The sequence below is a fragment of the Mus caroli genome, unplaced genomic scaffold (genome assembly GCF_978045245.1).
Source record: "Mus caroli unplaced genomic scaffold, Mus_caroli_1 scaffold_9, whole genome shotgun sequence".
NCBI lineage: Eukaryota > Metazoa > Chordata > Mammalia > Rodentia > Muridae > Mus > Mus caroli.
Window position 1 is genome coordinate 107,795,770 of NW_028227264.1, and position 20,896 is coordinate 107,816,665.

Sequence of the window (20,896 nt, forward strand, 5' to 3'; positions counted from 1 at the left end):
GCCCGTCCTAACAAGGGTGACAATTAAGAAAGCTGGATTTTGGGGGCAGTGTGCCCCCTGGACTTGCGTCTCACAACTTTTCAGTCTCTTCCCTCAGCAGCTGTTTGCCCCTGTAAAACTGGACAGGAATCTTGAGAATCATGCAAGTTTCTGCTGGTGACATTGTATCTCCTCAGCCTCCTGGATTCTCAATTCTGAGGAAATTGCTGAGGAACAAGGGAGTTACGATTTGTAAAGATAGCCATAGAGCCATAGAGTTCATTCAGAACACTAAATGAATCTGAATGCTTTGACTTAGTAAAAGAAGAGATTCTAAAAAGAGGTATATCCTGGGAAGTGGTCATTTCCTAGGCAAGCGAAATAAGGATCTGATTTGTGCAGGAGATAATCGCTTAGAGGGAGCACGGTACACCTGGGAACCTAGTTGGAGGCCAGATTGTTCACGCCGACTGAGGTAAAGGAGGGAGACTAGACATGAAGTAAAAATACAAGTCTAGACCTAAGGCTTTCATCTGCTACCTAACAGACATGTACCTGTGTCTCATAGGAGATAGTCACACACTGATACAGTTTAAGAGGAAATCATCAGATTTGGGCTATTTCAGTTTGGCAGTAGTGAGGTGTTGAAACAGAAGGAAGGAATGAGTTAACGATCAAAGTACAGTGTAAAGGGAGCTAGTGATAGAACTGTCAGACGACAGTCTAGGAGATGGCACCTCCGCGTCTGTTAACTAATGAATGGAGACTGGGCGTGCAGTAAAGGGACAGTGACTGCCAAGGAGCTGGATAAACAGTGACACTCTGGAAATGTAAGACAGGCAGCAAGCAGCAAGTTAGTTCCGGGCAGTTGGTCTGCTTTCCCCACTGAGCTTGAGGTGCACATGGCACAGTGTTGCACTACATTATTTCTTTTCATGGTTTTCTGTATCTCTAACTGGGTTTCTATTAAGAAGGACACTTGTGCATATAAAATTAACTTACAAAATGACTAAAATAGAACCAGGTCTTTCAAAATAAATCTCCCCCACGGCCATGATACTAACCTATCACTAGTTTAAAAGTAAAACCTACACTATTTTATTTGGCCCTAGCACCAATTAAAATAATTTCTTTCTTAAATATATTTTATTATTTTGTGTATGTGTGACATCTTTTTCTTCTGTATCTGAATTCAAATCTGTGTTCAAACTAAAAGCAGATTCTGTTGCTGTGCCATGAGGCAACCAGAATGAACCCTTCACTGCCTTTCCTCCTCCTCTCCCTCCTCCTCCTCCTCTTCCTCTTCCTCCTCCTCCCCCCCTAGTTAAATACCCTCTCCTGGTTGGAGTAGTAGCCTCCAGCCATTTCATACCTCCCCGGTTCAGCTTAAGTGAACTTGTAAATTAACATAGACTGGGTCATGCAGCTCACTGTCTTCATTATAGAAAGTTTGGCTTCCATCTGAACAGAGCCTCCTGAGTAGATTGCCACCCCAGAGGCCGAGTACTTTCTTCCCTTTTTTCCAAAGAGTGGTGTGGCATCCCTTGATTTACTTCTTGCTTTAATGTCATTTATTAGAGACTATTTCTTACCAGCTAATAAAACAGCTCCTCCTCATTAATCTCAGTCACCTTTGCCCTGTTGTAGTTTTCTTCACAGACAGAACATTTTCTGCCTTAGAAAAGCAGCTTCCACTCCTCGTAAAGCACCTGACCTATCATAATAGGCACTTAATACCTATCCGATTGGGAAGGAGGGAGGGTGGGGAGGTGGATGGCAAGATCACATCCGTACAGTGGGCACATAATAAGGACTGTGAGAAAGATCCTGGCTAAGGGGATGAAAGGCTTGTTATATTTTACTCATTTATTTATTCACTCACTCAGAAACTATTTTCTTACCAAGCTTGTTTAAGCTTATCTGAGCTTACCAAGTTTAAGCTTATTTCCTATATCCTACCAGATGGTAGAGGTACCAAATAAGGAAATATATCTACTTTTTATAAGCTCAGTCTTCTGGAATACAATAGCTTATAAATACATTGTAATATCTGTCATATATTAAATAACCATTAATTAAAACTTTAAGAAAACATAAGATCATTTAGGAGTTTCACCATTATCTTTAATAATTTAATTTCCCCCTCAAAGTATAGAGCTCTTTGAAAATTGTAAAGAGAAAATTCTATTCATTTTTGTATTTTTCCTGCTTTTATCACCTTAGCCAAGGACAGTACTTATAATACTTTGAAATGAAAGAATTTCTCTGTGACTTAGACAGTACTGATTGTATGAAGAAAATGCTATACTAAAAAAGAAAAGGTGTCTAGAGAGAAAGAGAAAGCAGTTTAGGGCCCGATGCATTCACGCGAGCAAGCGAGAATGTGTGTGTGTGTGTGTGTGTGTGTGTGTGTGTGTGTGTGTGTGTGATTTGATAAAATATATATGTTTGAGAATTATTTATATATAATTCTTCAAAACCTTTTTTTTTTTGACCATAGGATGCTGCACCTTGATAAGTGCTTAGAGCAATTAGAAGGCATAACCACACTTGATGTGGTATCATGCATTTAATCTCAGCATTTAAGATAACTCTTGATTCAAGGCCAGTGTGGTTTACAAAGCTAGGTACAGACTGTTAGAGGCTACACAGTGAGACCCTGTATCAAAAAACAAGCCATGCACTCCAGAGGTAGAGGCAGGCAGATTTCTGAGTTCAAGGACAGCCTGGTCTACAAAGTGAGTTCCAGGACAGCCAGGGCTATACAGAGAAACCCTGTCTCGAAAAACCAAAAAAAGAAAAAACTAAGCCATAACTAAAATAATATTGTGGATCAAATGCTAAATAATTGACTGAGAAGGCTAATGAAATATCTGTTGTATTTCACATTCCTTTATTAAACAAATAATCAGCAACTATTTTTTTTTAAAATCATGGTTTGTTAGGGTTTTTTTTAACATTAATTTTTTGGTAATCTTATTTCACTGTGTAGAACTGGGAAGAATATTCTCTAGTAAGGAAAACGAAAATAATGTTTATATGGCTTTTCCCCCAAAGGTGTTGATATAGAAGCGGCTCGGAAAGAGGAGGAGCGCGTAATGCTAAGAGACGCGAGGCAGTGGTTAAACAGCGGCCACATCAGTGACGTCCGGCATGCAAAGTCCGGGGGCACAGCACTCCACGTGGCGGCCGCCAAAGGCTATACAGAAGTGTTAAAGTACGTCCTACTTTTTACAGTTTCTATACTTCATTTTTCTTAATTTTGTTACTCCTTTTCTTAAAATATGTGCAGATACTATTTGGAAGACGATCTTGAATAGAATTGATTTGGCTTCTAAAGTTCTTTCTCAAATTTTGAATATTTCTGTTGTATGTTTTAGTTACAGTTTTCTCATAAGCTGGACTTAAGTGTCAACAAACCATTATATGTTACCTAACTGATAATTATTCAAGTCATTGGCAGCTCCCATATTGAGAATAAAAACAATACGTAAATCGTTTGCTTTTTTATTATAAAAACACTAGAAATCAAATTGCTAATACTATGATATTAAATTTTAATCCATAAACATCTGTGACTATATGACACTGTACAGTGATCAGCTAATTTCTTTGCAACAGAGTTCCTTTATGTTAGTGTGCACATGGGCACGCTTGTGCCTATATATGGGCCTTCCTCTCAATAGAAATAACTAAGGAACCCTTCCCAGATTGCCTGGCCATTTTAATTTCACCTTCAGTAATGCAGGTCTCTCTTAGTGGTAAAGTGCTTTAATTAGTCTTCTTATCCCTACCTATTTTTTTCTAGTCTAAAACTTTTCCATATTTTCCCAACTCCATTAACAAGTGATATGACTACAGTGACTTACCAACCAAATAACCATTATTCCTTACCTCAGCAGATCTACTTCTAGTAATTTTCTTACAGATATTCTTACACACATAAGAATAAAGGTGTATGCTACATAGTTTGTAATAAGAGGAGAATGACTTAATAAATCATGGTACACAATTTCCCTGGAAGACTCTGTAGCAATTAAAACATACGTGAGAAATTTTCTTTTATATTTTAGAAAGAGTGTTAGGATTATTATGAAATAACAATCAAGTGAAGAATAAGTATCATTTTTAAAAATTAGATTTGTAATGAAACATCTCATGGAATTATCAAAATCTCTAGTATCGTTAAGGTGGTAAAGTAAAGCTAATTATTGACGTTCATCCTGGGAAAAGGTCCTCCTGTATTCTGTGGGTCTCAGTATGTGTTTGTGTTCGCATGTGTTTGGTACTTGGACAAATAAACTGCGTAGAGTGGAGTCTTGCGCTTCCCCTCCCTGCCTCCCCTACACGGCTCCTTCCAGCTGACCTTGGTGCCCTTTCCTCCTCTTCAGCGTTGTAACTCCATAGACCTGCCTGCAGGACTGCAGCTTCTCACTCTCTTTCCATCGTAGATGCTCCTTGAGTGGAGGTGTTCTTCTTGTCCTTTCTTTCTTCTTTCTTTCATTTGGGTTTGTTTTCTTTCTTTTTTCCTAAGTGTCCTCATAGAACATGTAAAGAATGTGTTTGTTGAAGAAGATGTATACTCCTGCTTAAGTCTTCCCTCTACATATCCTCCCAAGTATGTGTTGCTCAGGAGATTAATATTATTAAAGTTCATAGTCCCTAATAAGGATATGTTTTTAGTATCTAATAGTCTAGTGCTATTTCTGCTCTATTAATAAAATCTCAGATCATGCATACAATAGTGGAGATCTGCTTTAATATAAATCTCTGGGTTTACATTTGTTAGCCTGTTCTTTAGATCATTGCTTTTAAATACTAGTCTGTAGATGGGTACCAGGCAATAGTATAAGCAGCGTATAGGATTATTATAAAGATTATTTTTGTACCAATATCCTGTGTATAAAAGTAGCTGGCATAGTGGTACATCCCTGCATTCCCTCCACTACAGAACTGAAGGCAGGGTCATCATTGGCTTGTCAGATATAGAAAGACAGTCTCAAAACCAACCAAATACATGTAGTTAGACAGAGCCTGAATGTACGGATTCAATAGTACTGTAGTTATGCTAGAGAATAGTTTTTATTAAAGCAAGTTCTTAGGATGGCTCTGTTACTAGGCTGGGTTTGTAAATAACTGCTGTGACTAGATATTATTAATAAGTAGGCTGATTTCTATGCCTCATGGTTTGGCTTGTTATACCGAGTCTGACTCTGTAACCCAGGCTGGCAGCAGTCATCCTGCCTCTGCCACATAAGTGCAGTGATTACAGATATGAGCATTCACACACAACCTTCACTTCTTAACAGTAAACACATAGAGCTGACTATATATTAGCTGTCACTACCACCTCCTGTAGGTAAGAAGACCTTCTCAAGTTCACCATCTTGGACAGTCAGGTAAAAGTGTTCCAGATTTCTGATGTAAAGCATCGTTTGCCTGTGTGTGGGCTGTGCTATGTGCAATTTATAGGTTCATTATGAGAACATAATTTTTGAGTGAAACAAAGGTTGGTGCCAGTATGCAGATAGAAGGGCATGCTGATTTATGTAACTTTGCATTGTATTAAAATTTATTCCTATTTTATAGCTTGTTAGTGATGTGGATATCTGCTTTCTACTGCTGCAAAATATATGACTCGATGCCCTTGAAAGACGTGTCTTGCTTTGTTTGTTTCTAACCGTCAGATTATCTGTTTCTTTTGAAATTTTTGATAGCAGATCATGAAGGTTCACAAGCTTCCATAAACCATTTCCTCCAGTGCAAAGTCACCAAGTCTTACAAAATACGCCTCTTGGATTCTGCTGTACTTCTAGGCCACATCTGGCCTGAGATGATATATTATCTGGACACCTAAAGATAGCTCTTGCAGTAAATAAGCTTTATATATACATTGATCCATTGTGCTTAAGCTTAAAACTGGGCTTTTCCATGAAAATTTTTACTTGCAAGTGATACTAACAAAAATTAATCAGTGTCATATCAAACTATAAGTTAGGATCATTAGGAATTAATTAAAACCTCCTTTTTGTGGCAATGACTCAAGAGTGTCTTCTGTAGATTACTTACCACTTGCCCGAGTTAATTCATTAAGAGGCGGAGGAATTGGAAGTCTCAAAAGAATTAAACTGCAAATTGTGGTTAAATTGCATGGTAGAAAGCTTCTGATGATGTTTGTTAATTTCGAGATTTTAATGATTATCTAATTCACTGTAATTTCTTTAGACTTTTAATACAGGCAGGCTATGATGTTAATATTAAAGATTATGATGGCTGGACACCTCTTCATGCTGCAGCTCATTGGGGTAAAGAAGAAGCATGTCGGATTTTAGTGGACAATCTGTGTGATATGGAGACGGTCAACAAAGTGGTAGGCCTTTTAAACGTACTTTCAACGCGGCCCGTGAGAGATGATAAATCATGGGATCTCTATCTACTGTCCGTCATTAACTCACTTACTAACTTTTAAGCTGTTTTATCTTCCATATGAGTTGTTTATGGTTCTGTTCTGGAGAAAACAGAGCAAAGCATTTGAGTTCTTGCATACCTACTATATTTTTAGATATACATAAGTTAAGAAAGTATGTGTGTCTAAATGCTTGCTGCCGTCTGTAGAAGCTAGAACAGTGTACCAGGGTGTTTCTGATAGTCTTTAGGGCTTGGACTTGTTGGTTGGTTGGTTGGTTGGTTTTGAGGCAGGGTCTCATACAAAGCTGACCTTACCTTCCATATGTAGCTAAGGTTTGTATTGATTCTCTTGCTTCCAGCTTCCAAGTACTGAAATGACAGGCTTTCAGGACCCCACCTGGCTGATGATAGATAGATACTCTTAGAGCCTGCACACAGACACAGTGATCAAGTGACAGTGGATAGTGAGACGAGATTATTGAGGTTCAGCGTTTATAAGAAAATTCAATGAGTAAATTATTTACTTTATGATCCATAATTGGATAAAGGAAATGAGGGAAGAAATACATGCTGTGCTATACATCATATTTCTATAGAATTAAGTTACCAAATTTTTTGGATCACTTTTCCCTTTCTAACAATATCCTTTTACCAGGAATGCTAGTTACTCTCCTACTCCATATTGGTAAACAGGTTTCACATACTCACAATTGAAAGCTTAAAGTATGTGTTCTGTCTGTTACCATCTGAACTCTGGCCTGCATTTCAGCTTTCCTCCAGTATCCTAACAGGCTACCTATTCACTCACATTGCTAGTGTTGATAATTGGTTTATTTAGTATTATTAGTGACTTTCAAAGAACACTAGAAGGGAGGGGTAGGAGCTTTTTTGATTTTTGTTTGTTTGTTTGTTTGTTTGTTTGTTTGTTTTGTTTTAATGGGTTGAAATAGTTTTCCAAAAAGAATATATAACTTCTGATTATGAACATACTTTCTTTCCCTGGCTGGATTGATGGTCTCCTTAGACATATTTAGTACATAATCTGTAGGAGAAAAATAATTTAATTTTGCCTTTGGCCTATATTTATTTTCTTCTTAGGTATAACTCATAATTATGCATTGGGATACAAGAAAATAAAATCATTTTATTTCATAACATTGAGTTTTCTTATTAGTATTAGAGCAGTTTCTTTAATCAGCATAAACTTGTATGTGGTTAATGGCTCTCTATACATGACTTTGAGATCACTGTGTCACGTGTTCTATCTTGTCCCACCCTCTCCGGATCTATTATTTAATGTTCCCCTCTCACCAGTTCCCCAGAGATTGTGTATGTACATTTAGGAATGTGCGCCGAGAAACTGAATGATTTTCTTAAAACCTCCCTGTAAGGGGTTTTCTTTAGTTTTCTGTTTCTCTACAGTGTTTATTTTTATCTGTACCAATATTTCTCTTATAAAATATCCAAACTCTTATCTAAAATAATTTATTTTAAAAAGGTAAGACATTAAAAACATTATAATAGACATAAGATAGAACTCTAAATGTTTTGTACTGTATTTAATCATAGTTTTAAAGTTTTTATTAAAGAATTCAATATTTACATAACTTTCCTTTGTGAGTTAACTGTCTTCTCTGTTTTTTCTTTTGGCTTAATTTTTTCTTATTAGATTTTCATTTTATTTTATATATATAAATTTTTTGCCTGCATATATGTATACATGTACACCACACACGTGCCTGGTGCCTGCACAGGTCAGAAAATGTCAGATCTTCTGGACTGGAGTTAGAGATGGTTGTGAGCCACCGTGTGGATGCTGGGAACAGAAGTCAGGGCCTCTGCAAGGCAACAGTACTTACTTTTTTTTTTTTTTAAGAGTTATTTATTTTATGTATGTGAGTACACTGTAGCTGTTCTTCAGACACACAGAAGAGGGCATCAGATTCCATTACAGATGGTTGTGAGCCACCATGCGGTTGCTGGGATTTGAACTCAGGACCTTCGCAAGAGCAGTCGGTGCTCTTAACCGCTGAGCCATCTCTCCAGCCCCCGCAACAGTACTATTAACTCCTGGGCCATCTTGCTAATCATTCTGCTTTATTTTTACTGATTGGACTTAAAAATAGCAAACACAGAAGTGGATGCTCACAGTCAGCTATTGGATGGATCACAGGGCCCCCAATGGAGAATCTAGAGAAAGTACCCAAGGAGCTAAAGGGATCTGCAACCCTATAGGTGGAACAACAATATGAACTAACCAGTACCCCGGAGCTCTTGTCTCTAGCTGCATATGTATCAAAAGATGGCCTAGTCGGCCATCACTGGAGAGAGAGGCCCATTGGTCATGCAAACTTTATATGCCTCAGTACAGGGGAACGCCAGGGCCAAGAAGTGGGAGTGGGTGGGGGGGGTGGTACGGGGGACTTTTGAGATAGCACTGGAAATGTAAATTAAGAAAATACCTAATTAAAAAAAAAATAGTATGTCATGGTGTATCTGTTTGTCTCCCCCTCCTCTACTTTAAATAGGGTTTCTACGTGGCTGTCCTAGAACTCAATGTGTAAACCAGGCTGGCCTTGAACTCATGGAGATCTGCCTGTCTCTGCTTCCCAAATCCTGGGACTAAAGGCATGTGACACCAATTCCAGAACCTTTTTCTTTTTGAGAAAATGTTTTCTCTAATAGCTCAAGACTATCTTCCACGCACTATGTGTCTAGGCTGACCTCTCTTCTACCATAGACTTTCTACTGCCAGAATTATAGAGGTGAACCCCCATACTTGGCATATCTTATATTTAGGTAGAAAAACTCATTTTGAGCCAATTGTGTAAGCCTACTATATGAATTTATCATGTTATTTCATTCTTTAGTTAGTGCCTTTTAAAGAATTCCCTTTATTTTCTATGCATGGGTGCTCTGCTGCATGTTTGTCTGTACATATGTATGCACAGAGTCCAAGGAGGCCCGAAGAAGTACTTGGAGTTTCTGGAACTGGAGCTGTAGCTAGTTGAGTCACCATGAGAGTTCTGAAATTTGAGCTTGTTTCCCATCAGAGCAGTCAGTGGTCTTAACCTCTGAGTCATCTCGACATGTCCCATTTGTTAGTACTCTTTTAACCAATCCTTTGAAAACAAAGTAAATGTTCTTAAAGCGCTATGAGTATTTCTGTGAATTAACTAACAGTCAGAAACATAGGTTAGGGCTCCACACATGCCAACATGCCTACACATGTTCAAACCATACACATTGATTTTTAAAAAAAATATATATAATATATGATATGTGGAAATAATATTAATATAGAAATGTATAAATTCTATAAAATCAATAAAAACTCCTGCATGGAAGTTGATCTTCTAAAAGTAAATAGAAATTTTTTCTCAACTTTTTAACTTGTTGGCAAACTATAAATTATCATTTTAGCTCTTAACATTGATTTTAAATATAAAAGCTTTTATTTTGCTTTGTTGGCTTATTAAAATAATTCTTTACAAGAATGTACCTATTATCTCTTCTTTAATATCAAGGATAATACTTTTCTTATTGGAATTTCTGTTAATGCACAATGATTAGAATATGTTATTAGCTTGATGCTGTGCAGGTTTAAGTGTTCCTGCCACTAATGAGCAGTGGTGTTTGTTTTCCATTGTGACCCTGCCTGACCTCATTGTTTCTTGCTATGAACTCAAATTAAAGGCTCCAGCAGTACAGACCTAGATCATATTCCCCGTTCTCTATCAGCTAGACACTCAGGCTGTCCATCTGAACACTGGGAATCATCATCAGTTTTGTACCAGCTGACTTCACTAGTACTTCCACCAAAGACTAAAAGAAGAATTAGGTCTGCAAAAGCAATTCATTTAAAACGGGTGAGAAAAAACTGCAGAGAGGGTGAATTAAGCCATGTTCTTGCTAGATCTGTGGCTTTGCTAATTTGTAGGTAGACTGAACTGATGTTCAAGCAGCTTGTTCTGTTCCTTTGCTTTGACACGAGCTCCTACTTTTCGGTCTCTCATCACCGAGTCCTTGGTTGTTTCCAGCTGCTCTACATGACTGAGCTGCTTTCCTGTGCTTGCATCCCAGTAGTGAAGCCAGAGGCCCGTGGGGATAGTTACAGTGTTCAGGGTCTCCTTCCACATCTTAGTGTCTTACAGATTGCGTGACAGTCGTGGTTATGTGATTGGTACCTGTGGCTGGGTGGTAGAGGTGTGCAGTTTACATGGGAAATTTTTCTCTGTGTATGGGCCACATTTTACTTGAGTTTTCATTCTCTATCAGCTGCTGTTTGCAAAGTAGAGTCATTAATGAAGGGAGAAAATGAAAAGAAAGGTTAGTAAGGGAACCCCGTTTCTAACTATTAAAAGAGAAATTCCTTGGTTATTAAAAGAACCCTTTCTTATTTTGCTTCAAAAATGTAATTACAATCCAAAAGTTCAGGGTGGTATTTTATTTGTACGAGTTGGTAAATTTTAAGGAGTAATTGAGTTATTTGACCCTAAGAGCATGATCTTGAGTCTGTAATAACATGATTTTAGATACAAGTTGCATTAAGTTAGAAGAGTTTCTAAAATTTTTGAATTGTACAAGGAATACAAAATTGAAAGTACATACTATGTTAAAATTTGGATCAGTTGTTTTATAACAGGATTTTTTTAACTCAATTTAATTCTTAGCTTTTAAGGCAGAAATGGGGAATTTTATTACCACAGGGAATAAAAGTAGACTGACAAATGTTCCTTTGAAGTAATTTTGAAACTGAGCATTGAGGTTGCTGCATATGCACACACACACTGCATGTACACCTTCATGTATCCATACATCTTTAGTCAAGTTTTAGAAGATAATCAAGTTAAAAGGTCTCAAATCCTAGAGTTACCACATTATTCCACTTTGAACGTGGGAGTAGCCCACAAACAGAATTGTTTTGTTCATGATGGGGCTTCATTTGCCTTTATTATTGTAATTTGTGTGTGCAGTTGAGTGCAGGTGCGCTTGGGTGTAGGCAGCAGATCCCTTAGAACTGGAGCTCTAGGCAGTCACCACTCTGCAGGAGCATCCTGCTCTTACTCGGCAGCAGTGCTTATGTTAGGCGGAAAGCCAAAGCAAATGATTTACATTAGCAAAATGAGCAGAGTCAGGGAATTGTGTTTTCCAGTAAAAGGGAGTGAAGTAGTCACACATGTCATGACAGAGATTAATCTCACAGCATGTGAGGTAAAAGAAGCCTATCCCAAAGAGTATCTAGCAGAGAGTTGTTCAGTTTGATCCATGTAAAGTGATCAACATACAGATAGATACAAGGTGGGTTAGGAGGAATGGGAAGATGGTACAAGAAGGATCTGCTTATTCTTTTGAGGATGGTGAAATTTTACTTCTAAATTGTAGCAAGGGAGTTGCAGCTGTTAATATTCTCAAAACAATGCACTCATTCTGGTCCTAAAGTATATGGAAGGTATTCTCACATGCGTTTCTCATGTGTCCTTGGAGTCCTGTATAGTCTATCATTTTTAACTTCCATCAAACATGATTCTCGGGGCTGGAGAGATACCTTAAGTCAGTGAAGTGCTTGCCTTGCTAGTCTTATGATCCAAGTTTAATTCCCTGAACTCATATAAAAGCTGAGTGTGGCAGCCTGTGCTTTTATTTCCAGAGCTGGGGCGCAGAGGCAAGTGGATCTGTTGGGTTCACTGGCCTAGCCTAGCTTACTTGGTGAGTTCCAGGCCTACGAGAGACCAGGTCTGTTAGATAGAGCACACTCATACACATGCATATATACCTACACAAACAGCACTGTGTGAGTGTACGCACACTTACCTAGATAGCTGTGTAATTAGTAAGAATTGTTGATGTCATTTTATGGTATATTGACTTTTTACTGTTGCTACTTCTCATTTCCTGTCTAGGGCCAAACAGCCTTTGATGTAGCAGATGAAGACATTTTGGGATATCTAGAAGAGTTGCAAAAAAAACAAACTCTGGTATGTTTAACTGCTAAGAATACTTATATTAATGAATTCTCTATAGCTTTGAATTTCAAGCATTTGCGGTGTTCTGATGTTTCTTACTTCTTACCTTCATAATCAAATGAAATGACAGTGGGCTTGAATGTGGGCTGCTGCTGGTGGTCGCTCATAATATTGATTGCCTATTTCTCTGTCTTGCTTTCTAAAAATCTGAGTATTTATAACATGTTTTTCTAATTTCCTAAGACAACATGCTTAGTGGTGTTATAGTAAGCTGAGTTTATAATAGCAGGCCCAAACATATAAGGAACTTCATAACTAGGAAACTGATTCTACATAAGTTCCTGGCAACACCCACCTTATGTAGACAGTGGGCCCTGACTTCTTTGTGAACTGAAGTTAGACGAGTTAACCTTCTCTTTTTATTGGTTGGTTAGAATTACTGGGTTGTGGTGTTGTTTACAAATTGCCAAGTGTTTTTCAAGCTTTTCCTTTGCAGCCAAAATTTAGATCTTTTTATAATGCCACTTTTTAAAACTCTGTTCTCCTTGTACTTTGTACTTTGCTACTTCATGCCACCCTTCCTGTTTCTTTACATAATTGTGGATAAAGCTCCATAGTGAGAAGCGGGATAAGAAATCTCCACTGATCGAGTCCACAGCAAATATGGAAAACAATCAACCACAGAAGGCTTTTAAAAAGTGAGTAAAGTGGACACGCAAACTTTATATGCCCCAGTACAGGGGAACGCCAGGGCCAAAAAGTGGGAATGGGTGGGTAGGGGAGCGGGGGGGAGTTATGGGGGACTTTTGGGATAGCATTGGAAATTTAATTGAGGAAAATACCTAATAAAAATATTTTAAAAAAATGAGTAAAGTAGGAAAGGCCAGGACTGGGAATGGGAGTGGGTGAGTTGGAGAGCAGGGGAAGGGGGGAGGGGATAGGGGGGTTTTCCGAGGGGAAACTAGGAAAGGGGATAACATTTGAAATGTAAATAAAGAAAATATCTAATTAAATAAAGAAGAAAAAAGTGAGTAAATTATAAGCAGGTTTCCTCACTGTTATGAACGGGTTAATGCTTTTGAACCTTTCATGTTTGAAATCGCAGCAAGGAAACGTTGATTATTGAGACAGAGAAAAATGCATCTCGCATCGAGTCTCTGGAGCAAGAGAAGGCTGATGAGGAGGAAGAAGGCAAGAAGGACGAGTCGAGCTGTTCCAGCGAGGAGGACGAGGAGGACGATTCAGAATCAGAGGCAGAAACGGGTGAGATAGGAAGGGTGCATTGATTGTAATTGTACTGAGCTTGTAGTTGGGAATAAGATAAGAATAGACTTCGGGTTTAAGCTTTGGTGTAGGTTTGCTTCATAATACCTGTTGCGTCTCTATCGGTAACCTGTAAATTTGTTGCTGAGGACTTGTCAGGAGACTGGGGCTCCTCTGCTTCTTGCCATGGTGTGTTTAGACTTGAAGAAGGTGCAGAGGCTTTTCAGAATGTTCTGGGACTCCTATAGGATGGTGCAGATAGTTTCCGGGTTTCCCCTCAGCTCAAGACCACATCTTCTGATTACTGTGATTCACTAGCCTAGAAGGCTGGCTCTGTAAACTTCCCACATTTTCCCTAAGATGGTCAAGGAGAGGAGGAGAGGGCTGCTGAGACAAGCCTTTCCTGAGAGGCTATGGAGTAATTTGTTTGTTTTAAGACAGTTGAAGATACTGCAAAGTATATAAAACAATAAAAACTCATATTCTAAGACTTCAGATGTAATAGTTCTTGAAGCTCAACCATACTTCAAATTTTTCTTTTAATAAAATATGAAGATATTGTATACAGTTTTCTTTAACATGTATCTTAGCTTTCCTTTCCTTCCTTCCAAAGAGGCAATTATGAGGGTTTAAAGTAGACGTTCAGTTTGTGTATACTCCTTCGGTGTACTCAAGTACTATGTAGCACCTGTACTGTGGGACAGGAGTCCTAGAATTGATATAGTTACTTACCAAGCTGGATGGTTGCATGTGAGTTCATCGTGTGTCCTAGAAGGACACTCAATGCAGTTAAGATAGTTGATACTTCCCTTCAGTGATTGAGTTCCTCGGTGCCTACAATAGTGCTGGAAATAGACGGACAGTGGGGTTTGTTTTTTTTTTTAATGACAACCCTATTAGTTGAGTAGGTTATTTCTAGAAAGATGAAATTGTTCATATTTAACTTTAAGTTTCTTAGAAGCAAGAAAGTCATATTCTCTGGAACACTTAGCCATATTGACATGACCGTAAGTTAATTGTTGTCAAAAGTATTTTTTAGGTTTCTTGAAATAATGGTCTTCAGTAATAGTTACTTACTCAGTACTTAGAAAATTCATAGCTATTGTAGGGTTTTTATTAATATTGCTAAGCATTCAAAGTTGAAATGTGAGTTAAATTTTCATCCTCTAGTTTATAGAAGTTAGGTTCTATCTGTACCTTTTATTCTCAAATGGGTTTTGGGTTTTGTTTTGTTTTTAAGGTTATTAAAAGTTTAGCATACATAGGCAGATTTCTAAAAACTCTTTTAAAACCTACTGCTTGGGCTGGAGAGATAACTCAGCAGATCCCAGCACGCGGGAGGCAGAGGCAGGCGGGTTTCCGAGTTCGAGGCCAGCCTGGTCTACAGAGTGAGTTCCAGGACAGCCAGGGCTACACAGAGAAACCCTGTCTCGAAAAAAAAACCAAAAAACAAAAAACCAAACAACAACAACAAAAGGATTTAGAGCTCCACGGCCCATAGGAGAAAAGCCAGGCAGACATGGTGGGTACTTAGGATACCAGTCTTCAGGAGACAGAGGCAGATTCCTGGGGCAAACTAGCTAGCTAGAGGAACTAGAGTTGGTAGGCTTCAGATTTGCTGAGAAATTTCCATGGTTTTGGCTTTGGGCCTCTACATATGTGAACATATACTCAAACAAATAATTATTTTAAAAAAAATCTATTTACAAAAAGTAATAAGAGCCACAGAAGCCAAAATCCTGTAGGATCTCACCTGATAACTTTGGTTTTGTTTTGAATAGATAAGACAAAGCCCATGGCTTCTGTAAGCAATGCTCATACTTCCAGCACTCAGGCAGCCCCTGCAGCTGTTACAACACCTACTCTGTCTTCCAACCAGGGGACCCCTACATCACCTGTTAAAAAGGTAAGCCGACATTCTAGTGTTAAACATACGTGTGCTTTGCTTAAGTGCCATTTGTACTCCCTGAATAAAATAGTTCTCAATGTTTATAGTTGTTATCAAAACATACCATATTTTTCTGCTCTTAATTTGTAATTTCCTCTGAGCCATGGTATAGTGACTTTTTTTGCCTTTTACAATTGATAGTAAGTTGATATTATAATGAATAGTTAATAAGTGTTAGTTATTAAAGTATGGCAGGAAATCAAAAAAGCTTTATAATATTTAAATTGGTGGTTGTGGTAGTTTTTATTTCCATTAGGCTTTTATTTTGAGAAATTTAAGTTTTATATTCTTTGTCTCTTTTAACTAGAAGTGTATACTGATAATTTCTCACCCCAGAAAGTACAGCATAGAAAGTCAGTGGAGGCCTACAAGTCAAGGGAAAACAAGAATCTAGATTTTTTCCCCCCATCTCATACAAGGTGCCTGACATGCCTCTATCAGACCAGTAAAATCGTGTTAGAATGCCAGCCCTCTCCCTGGGTTAGTTGTTCTCACTTTGGGCAAATTAATTGTCTTTCCTACCAAACAGAACAAAGATAGAGTTACTATTGTACAATTTGGTTGAGGGATAGAGCACAGCAGGCTTGAAGGGAATCCCAGTGCTGCGCTGCTCTCTCTCAAGCGCAGTGATGAAGAGCTTTTTGCTTTGCTTTTCTTAACCTTCCAGTCTCTTCACAAAGGTTTCTCCTCTGTGGCCTGACTTACCTTTAGTGAGCTCACTTGTGCCTCTCTGAATATACAGGTATTGTTTTTCTCCAGAACATGTAAAGCTGTATTGCGGTCGCCATTAAACCTCCTGACTGTGTCCATGTGTATCTCCTAGGTACAAATGCGTTATCCCTCCTTCCGTGGTAAAGCAGTGGTGCTTAGGAGAGTTAACTTTGATATAGTGCATACTGTATAATCTACAGAATAGTAATTTAATCTGTGCTAATTAATATATATGTGTGTGCGCAGGTCTTCCAGATTGTGCTTCAAATAGTATCCGACGTGGTGCTGGTGGTTGTATCTCTGTTGCACATCTAGCAGTGTTTAGATCGAAGGGATTTGAGATTGGACTTTTTTTCTGGCTGTCCTGGAACTCACTTTGTAGACCAGGCTGGCCTCGAACTCGGAAATCCCCCTGCCTCTGCCTCCCAAGTGTTGGGATTAAAGGAGTGAGCCACCATGCCCAGCTTTAATCCCCACTGTGTTTCTACGCAGTATTGTCATATGCAAGTTGGTTAAAATGTGGTTTTAATTTTTTAATTGTAACTATAGGAGATTTTTTAAACCTGTAGAGTCAGTATAACTCTCTCCTAAAACTCTGAGGTATGGAGCTATAACTCAGTAATAGAGTATTTGTCCAGAAGTCATGAAACCCTGCATTCAATCCCCTACACTAGCAAAAAAATAAAGCTCAACCTAAGAAAACACTAGGAGTGGGGTGGGGTGGGATGTGGAACAGTCAGAGGAATAAAAGTCTGGACTATTAAAAGAAAAGTTTAAAGAATGAGAGAGAGAGAGAGAGAGAGAGAGAGAGAGAGAGAGAGAGAGAGAGAGACCGACCTAAGGAGGAAAAATAGAAATTTTCAATGCTAGAAATCCATGGATGTCACTGGTGCATAGTTTGGACATCAGAAAGCTTCTGACCTGAGTTACCTTCTTCACTCTTCTAGACCTCTTATTCTCATGACTGTAATCACATATGCTTGATAGGAAATGCTCTCACAGTGTTGCAGCGTTTTGAAGACTGTTGTCACGTTATAACCACTACTAGGAAAGTTTATCTGATCTATATTTATATTCTATTTTACTTCTAAAACTGTCATGTACTCTTTCCGAGAATACTAAATTTGTGTCTCTTTCATTTAGCTTTTGATTTATTGTCTATTAAGATCCTAGGTTTATTTCAAGTTCTCATAAGCCCTTGCTAATGTCTGGGCAAGAAACCAGCTCTCTCTTTGGTAATTTGACTCAGCAATCCCTTTCATAAAGATGAAAAAATTTGGCAGTAGACTTCTTGTGTTCTGTTATCTTCTTCTCAAGCATAGCCTTAGACTTAGATCACTTCTCAGCTGATATTTAGTCACTAGCTGAGAGTAATTTGCATCTGTATTACCTGGATGGAATAATAATATTACTCCTGTAAAGAAAAAAGCTTAATCCAAATCTTAGTCATGAGTCTGTAATTAAACTGAACTAAACATACACATCTACTTCTATAATTTATATATTTAGAAAATCTCTGTTCTCAGATTTCAACCATCATGTGACTTCTTTGAAGATCATTCTTTGAATTCAAATTCTTAAGATTTTATAACCAATTATGTCAAAACTAAAGACATTAGGTACTCAAAATCTGAATTATTTTTGCTGATAGAACAGTCTTACAGTATGATATGCTTACGTGTATATGTATATATATATATATATGTATATGTATACATATCAATATTTAGACTTCGTAACACTTTTAATTTAGCACTTAGTGTTTTTTCTATAAACATGAAGAGAGATTTAGCAAATTCAGATTTACTTATGAGTGAGTTTACAAGTACATCTTAAAGATTTTTCAGCAGAGTTCTAATTTAGGTTTTATATCAGTACTCAGTTTTTAATACTAACACAGTTATCTTAGGCTGTCCAGCCTTGTGTGTCAGAGCCCAGACTATTAATTTGGGTGCACTCACTCCAAGGACTAGATCCCAGATGGACGCACATAACACAGCATTGCATGTCACTTCTATTCTTTTAGTATACAAGGTTAATTTAGCTAAAGATAGATGTGTTCAGTTTGCTTGCCTTAAGTTATAAACCCAAACTAAAAGAGAAAAAGCCTGTGAGTAATGCCCAGCTGATAATCTGTGGGCATCTTAGGATGGAAACCATCAGCTTGGTCTAGGACTGTAGCCTAGTAACAGAGCTCTTCCCAGTGTGCATGATGCTCAGTATTTCTCTCTCTCTCTCTCTCTCTCTCTCTCTCTCTCACACACACACACACACACACACACACACACACACACACACACACACACTCTGAAGGTAAACAACAACAAAAATTCAGCTTGATTTTAGACCTTAAATCGTTAGTTAACAATAAATTGGGACTTTCTCTAGTTAAAGTAAGTATTGTTAGGATTCCAACAACTCACAGTTTCAAGTAAGTGTGAATTATATTTGTCTCCTAGCTAGTAAAAATTCAGAATTTTCTCAGAATCGGTTATTCTGGCTCACTGACTACTTAGTTTGCTGAGCAAAACAGTAGTTATATGAAGACTGATTTAGGCTGTGGGTTATATACCATCCACCATATGTAGAAAGCTACATATGTAAAGGTGAGGAAATTACATTCGGTTTTAAGTCATGAAACGAGAGCATTTGAAATCAATTAAGGGGTGACTAGCCAGCACCTTGCTACCAAGTTTGCATAACTTGACAAGAGAAACAGTGAGTATGCAGGCATGGTATCTACTAGGGAGAGGAAGTTTAGTGTCATGGCACATATATATAGAATAAATCAGAAAATGGGGGTAAATGATGGAATGCCTTCATTTCTAGAGTAATAATTTATAAATTATTCCTTGTAAGAAATCCCAGTAAATGTGCGAACAGTGCTGCGAGAGTTCATTCTCTATGTAAGGCTGCTCTGGCGGTTCCTGTGTGAGTACGGGTGATGGGGATGAGATCCTGACGAAATACTGCCCACAACGATAGGTATACGAATAGAGATAAGAGATACAGCCTTGAGCTTTAAAAACACAGAAGGACATTGAGAGACACGGTCCCAGACTTATCAATAAAAGAGAATGTCAAAAGAACATTAGTATGACTGCAAATTTTTAAACACACGGGACATTGAAGAAACAACATTAGCACTACTACTAGTAATAGAGAACTGATAAAGTTTATAAGGCAAAGTATGTGATTGATACATGTTAAGTTTAAGGTCCAAATGCAATTGTAAGTAGTCTGATCTATAGGTAAATAAAATAAAAGTCTAGGGCTAGCAAGATGACTCAGTGCATAGATAGATAGATAGATAGATAGATAGATAGATAGATAGATAGATAGACAGACTGATTGACTTTAAGGCTAGTAATTTAAGGGTTGGGTTAGAGTAGAGAGTAGGAAATTTTAGAATAAGTTTAATAAATTTAATATTTAGCTTGAAAGAGAAAACTAATTTCAATCCTTGGCAGAAAAACAAAGGTAGCCCATCTACCTGGGAGTAGACTCTTGGAGTAGTTGAATTGAAAGAGTAGGCGAAGGCAGGTTGTTAGCCAGAAAAAAAAAAAAAAAAAACACCAGACGTGGTCTGAAGACTAAGAAAGTGATGATATGGTGTCCTGTTATAAAAGCAAAAGAAGAAAATGTGCAAGTAGAGGATTACAGTTAAGTATTCAGTACATTTCTCCATGTACCAATCAAATGAAAGGTACTTTTACATATCTGGACCAGGTCTTGGATCTAAATCCTTGATGTATAAAATGGGAGGTTATCAAAAATGTGAGTTAATCAGCTGCTAAAATATAGTGATGTCATTTTTAAAATTGATATTACTGCTCTGGTTGAGTCAAGTCTAAAAGAGCAATAGTAGCATTTCTTTTTTGTGCTTGTAGTGTTGTTATATTGAGATAACTCATACAGAGTTATGAGAATTTAGCTTAGAGATAGACAGGAGCAGGCATCTCTTACATGCTGGCCTATGTTATACACGTAAATGGTATCTGCTGTCTGTTTGCTTAGTCACAGTGGAAAAACCTTTCAGTTTGCAGGAGATGCAGTTGGAGCAGGAATTCACAAAATATGCCTATTTTTAAATAGCAAACAAGCAGAGAATGTTTTTAACATCTTTAAATACTTGGGAAAATACATAATATGCTACTTTCTGACACATTCAGATTTCATTGCCCCTAAATAAACTTCTATTAGAGCATAAGCATGCTCATTCACATATGATCAATGTTTTACAAAGCCCAGAGTGTAGCCATGGTGTGCATGCGTGTTGCCAAAATGCATAGATAGCTACTTGTGGTCAGACATAATAGCACACACTCTGATGATCCAGCAGTAGAGAGGCAGAGACAGGATTGTGCACTGGGACGTGTACTAGCTACTCCAGTAAGATTACAGTATACCTTATGTAGAATTCTTGTTACTTTGTTTGACATCCTGAAATAATTCCAGATGCATTTGGGGTCATGTGAACTAAGTAGACTCTTGATGGAAATGATTACAAGCTACCGGAAATATTGTAAAAAAGTGGTCCCTAGCATCATGGTACTATCACTAAAGGTCTGCTAACCTACAGTTTGAGCAGATTTTGACCATGCATGCAAAAGTATTTTCT

The 20,896-nt window shown here is 37.9% G+C and overlaps 1 protein-coding gene across 10 annotated transcripts in view; it reads left to right on the forward strand.

Moving 5' to 3' along the window:
• Positions 1 to 20,896, forward strand: part of Ppp1r12a (protein phosphatase 1 regulatory subunit 12A) — a 111,108-nt gene that overhangs the window by 57,898 nt on the left and 32,314 nt on the right. For all 10 annotated transcript variants that reach the window (XM_029482714.2, XM_029482710.2, XM_029482715.2 and 7 more), the window contains exons 4-9: positions 3,037 to 3,196; positions 6,205 to 6,349; positions 12,291 to 12,365; positions 12,963 to 13,051; positions 13,459 to 13,616; positions 15,398 to 15,522. In XM_029482714.2, coding sequence (XP_029338574.1) covers positions 3,037 to 3,196; positions 6,205 to 6,349; positions 12,291 to 12,365; positions 12,963 to 13,051; positions 13,459 to 13,616; positions 15,398 to 15,522 — 752 coding nt within the window. The remainder of the gene's footprint in view (positions 1 to 3,036; positions 3,197 to 6,204; positions 6,350 to 12,290; positions 12,366 to 12,962; positions 13,052 to 13,458; positions 13,617 to 15,397; positions 15,523 to 20,896) is intronic.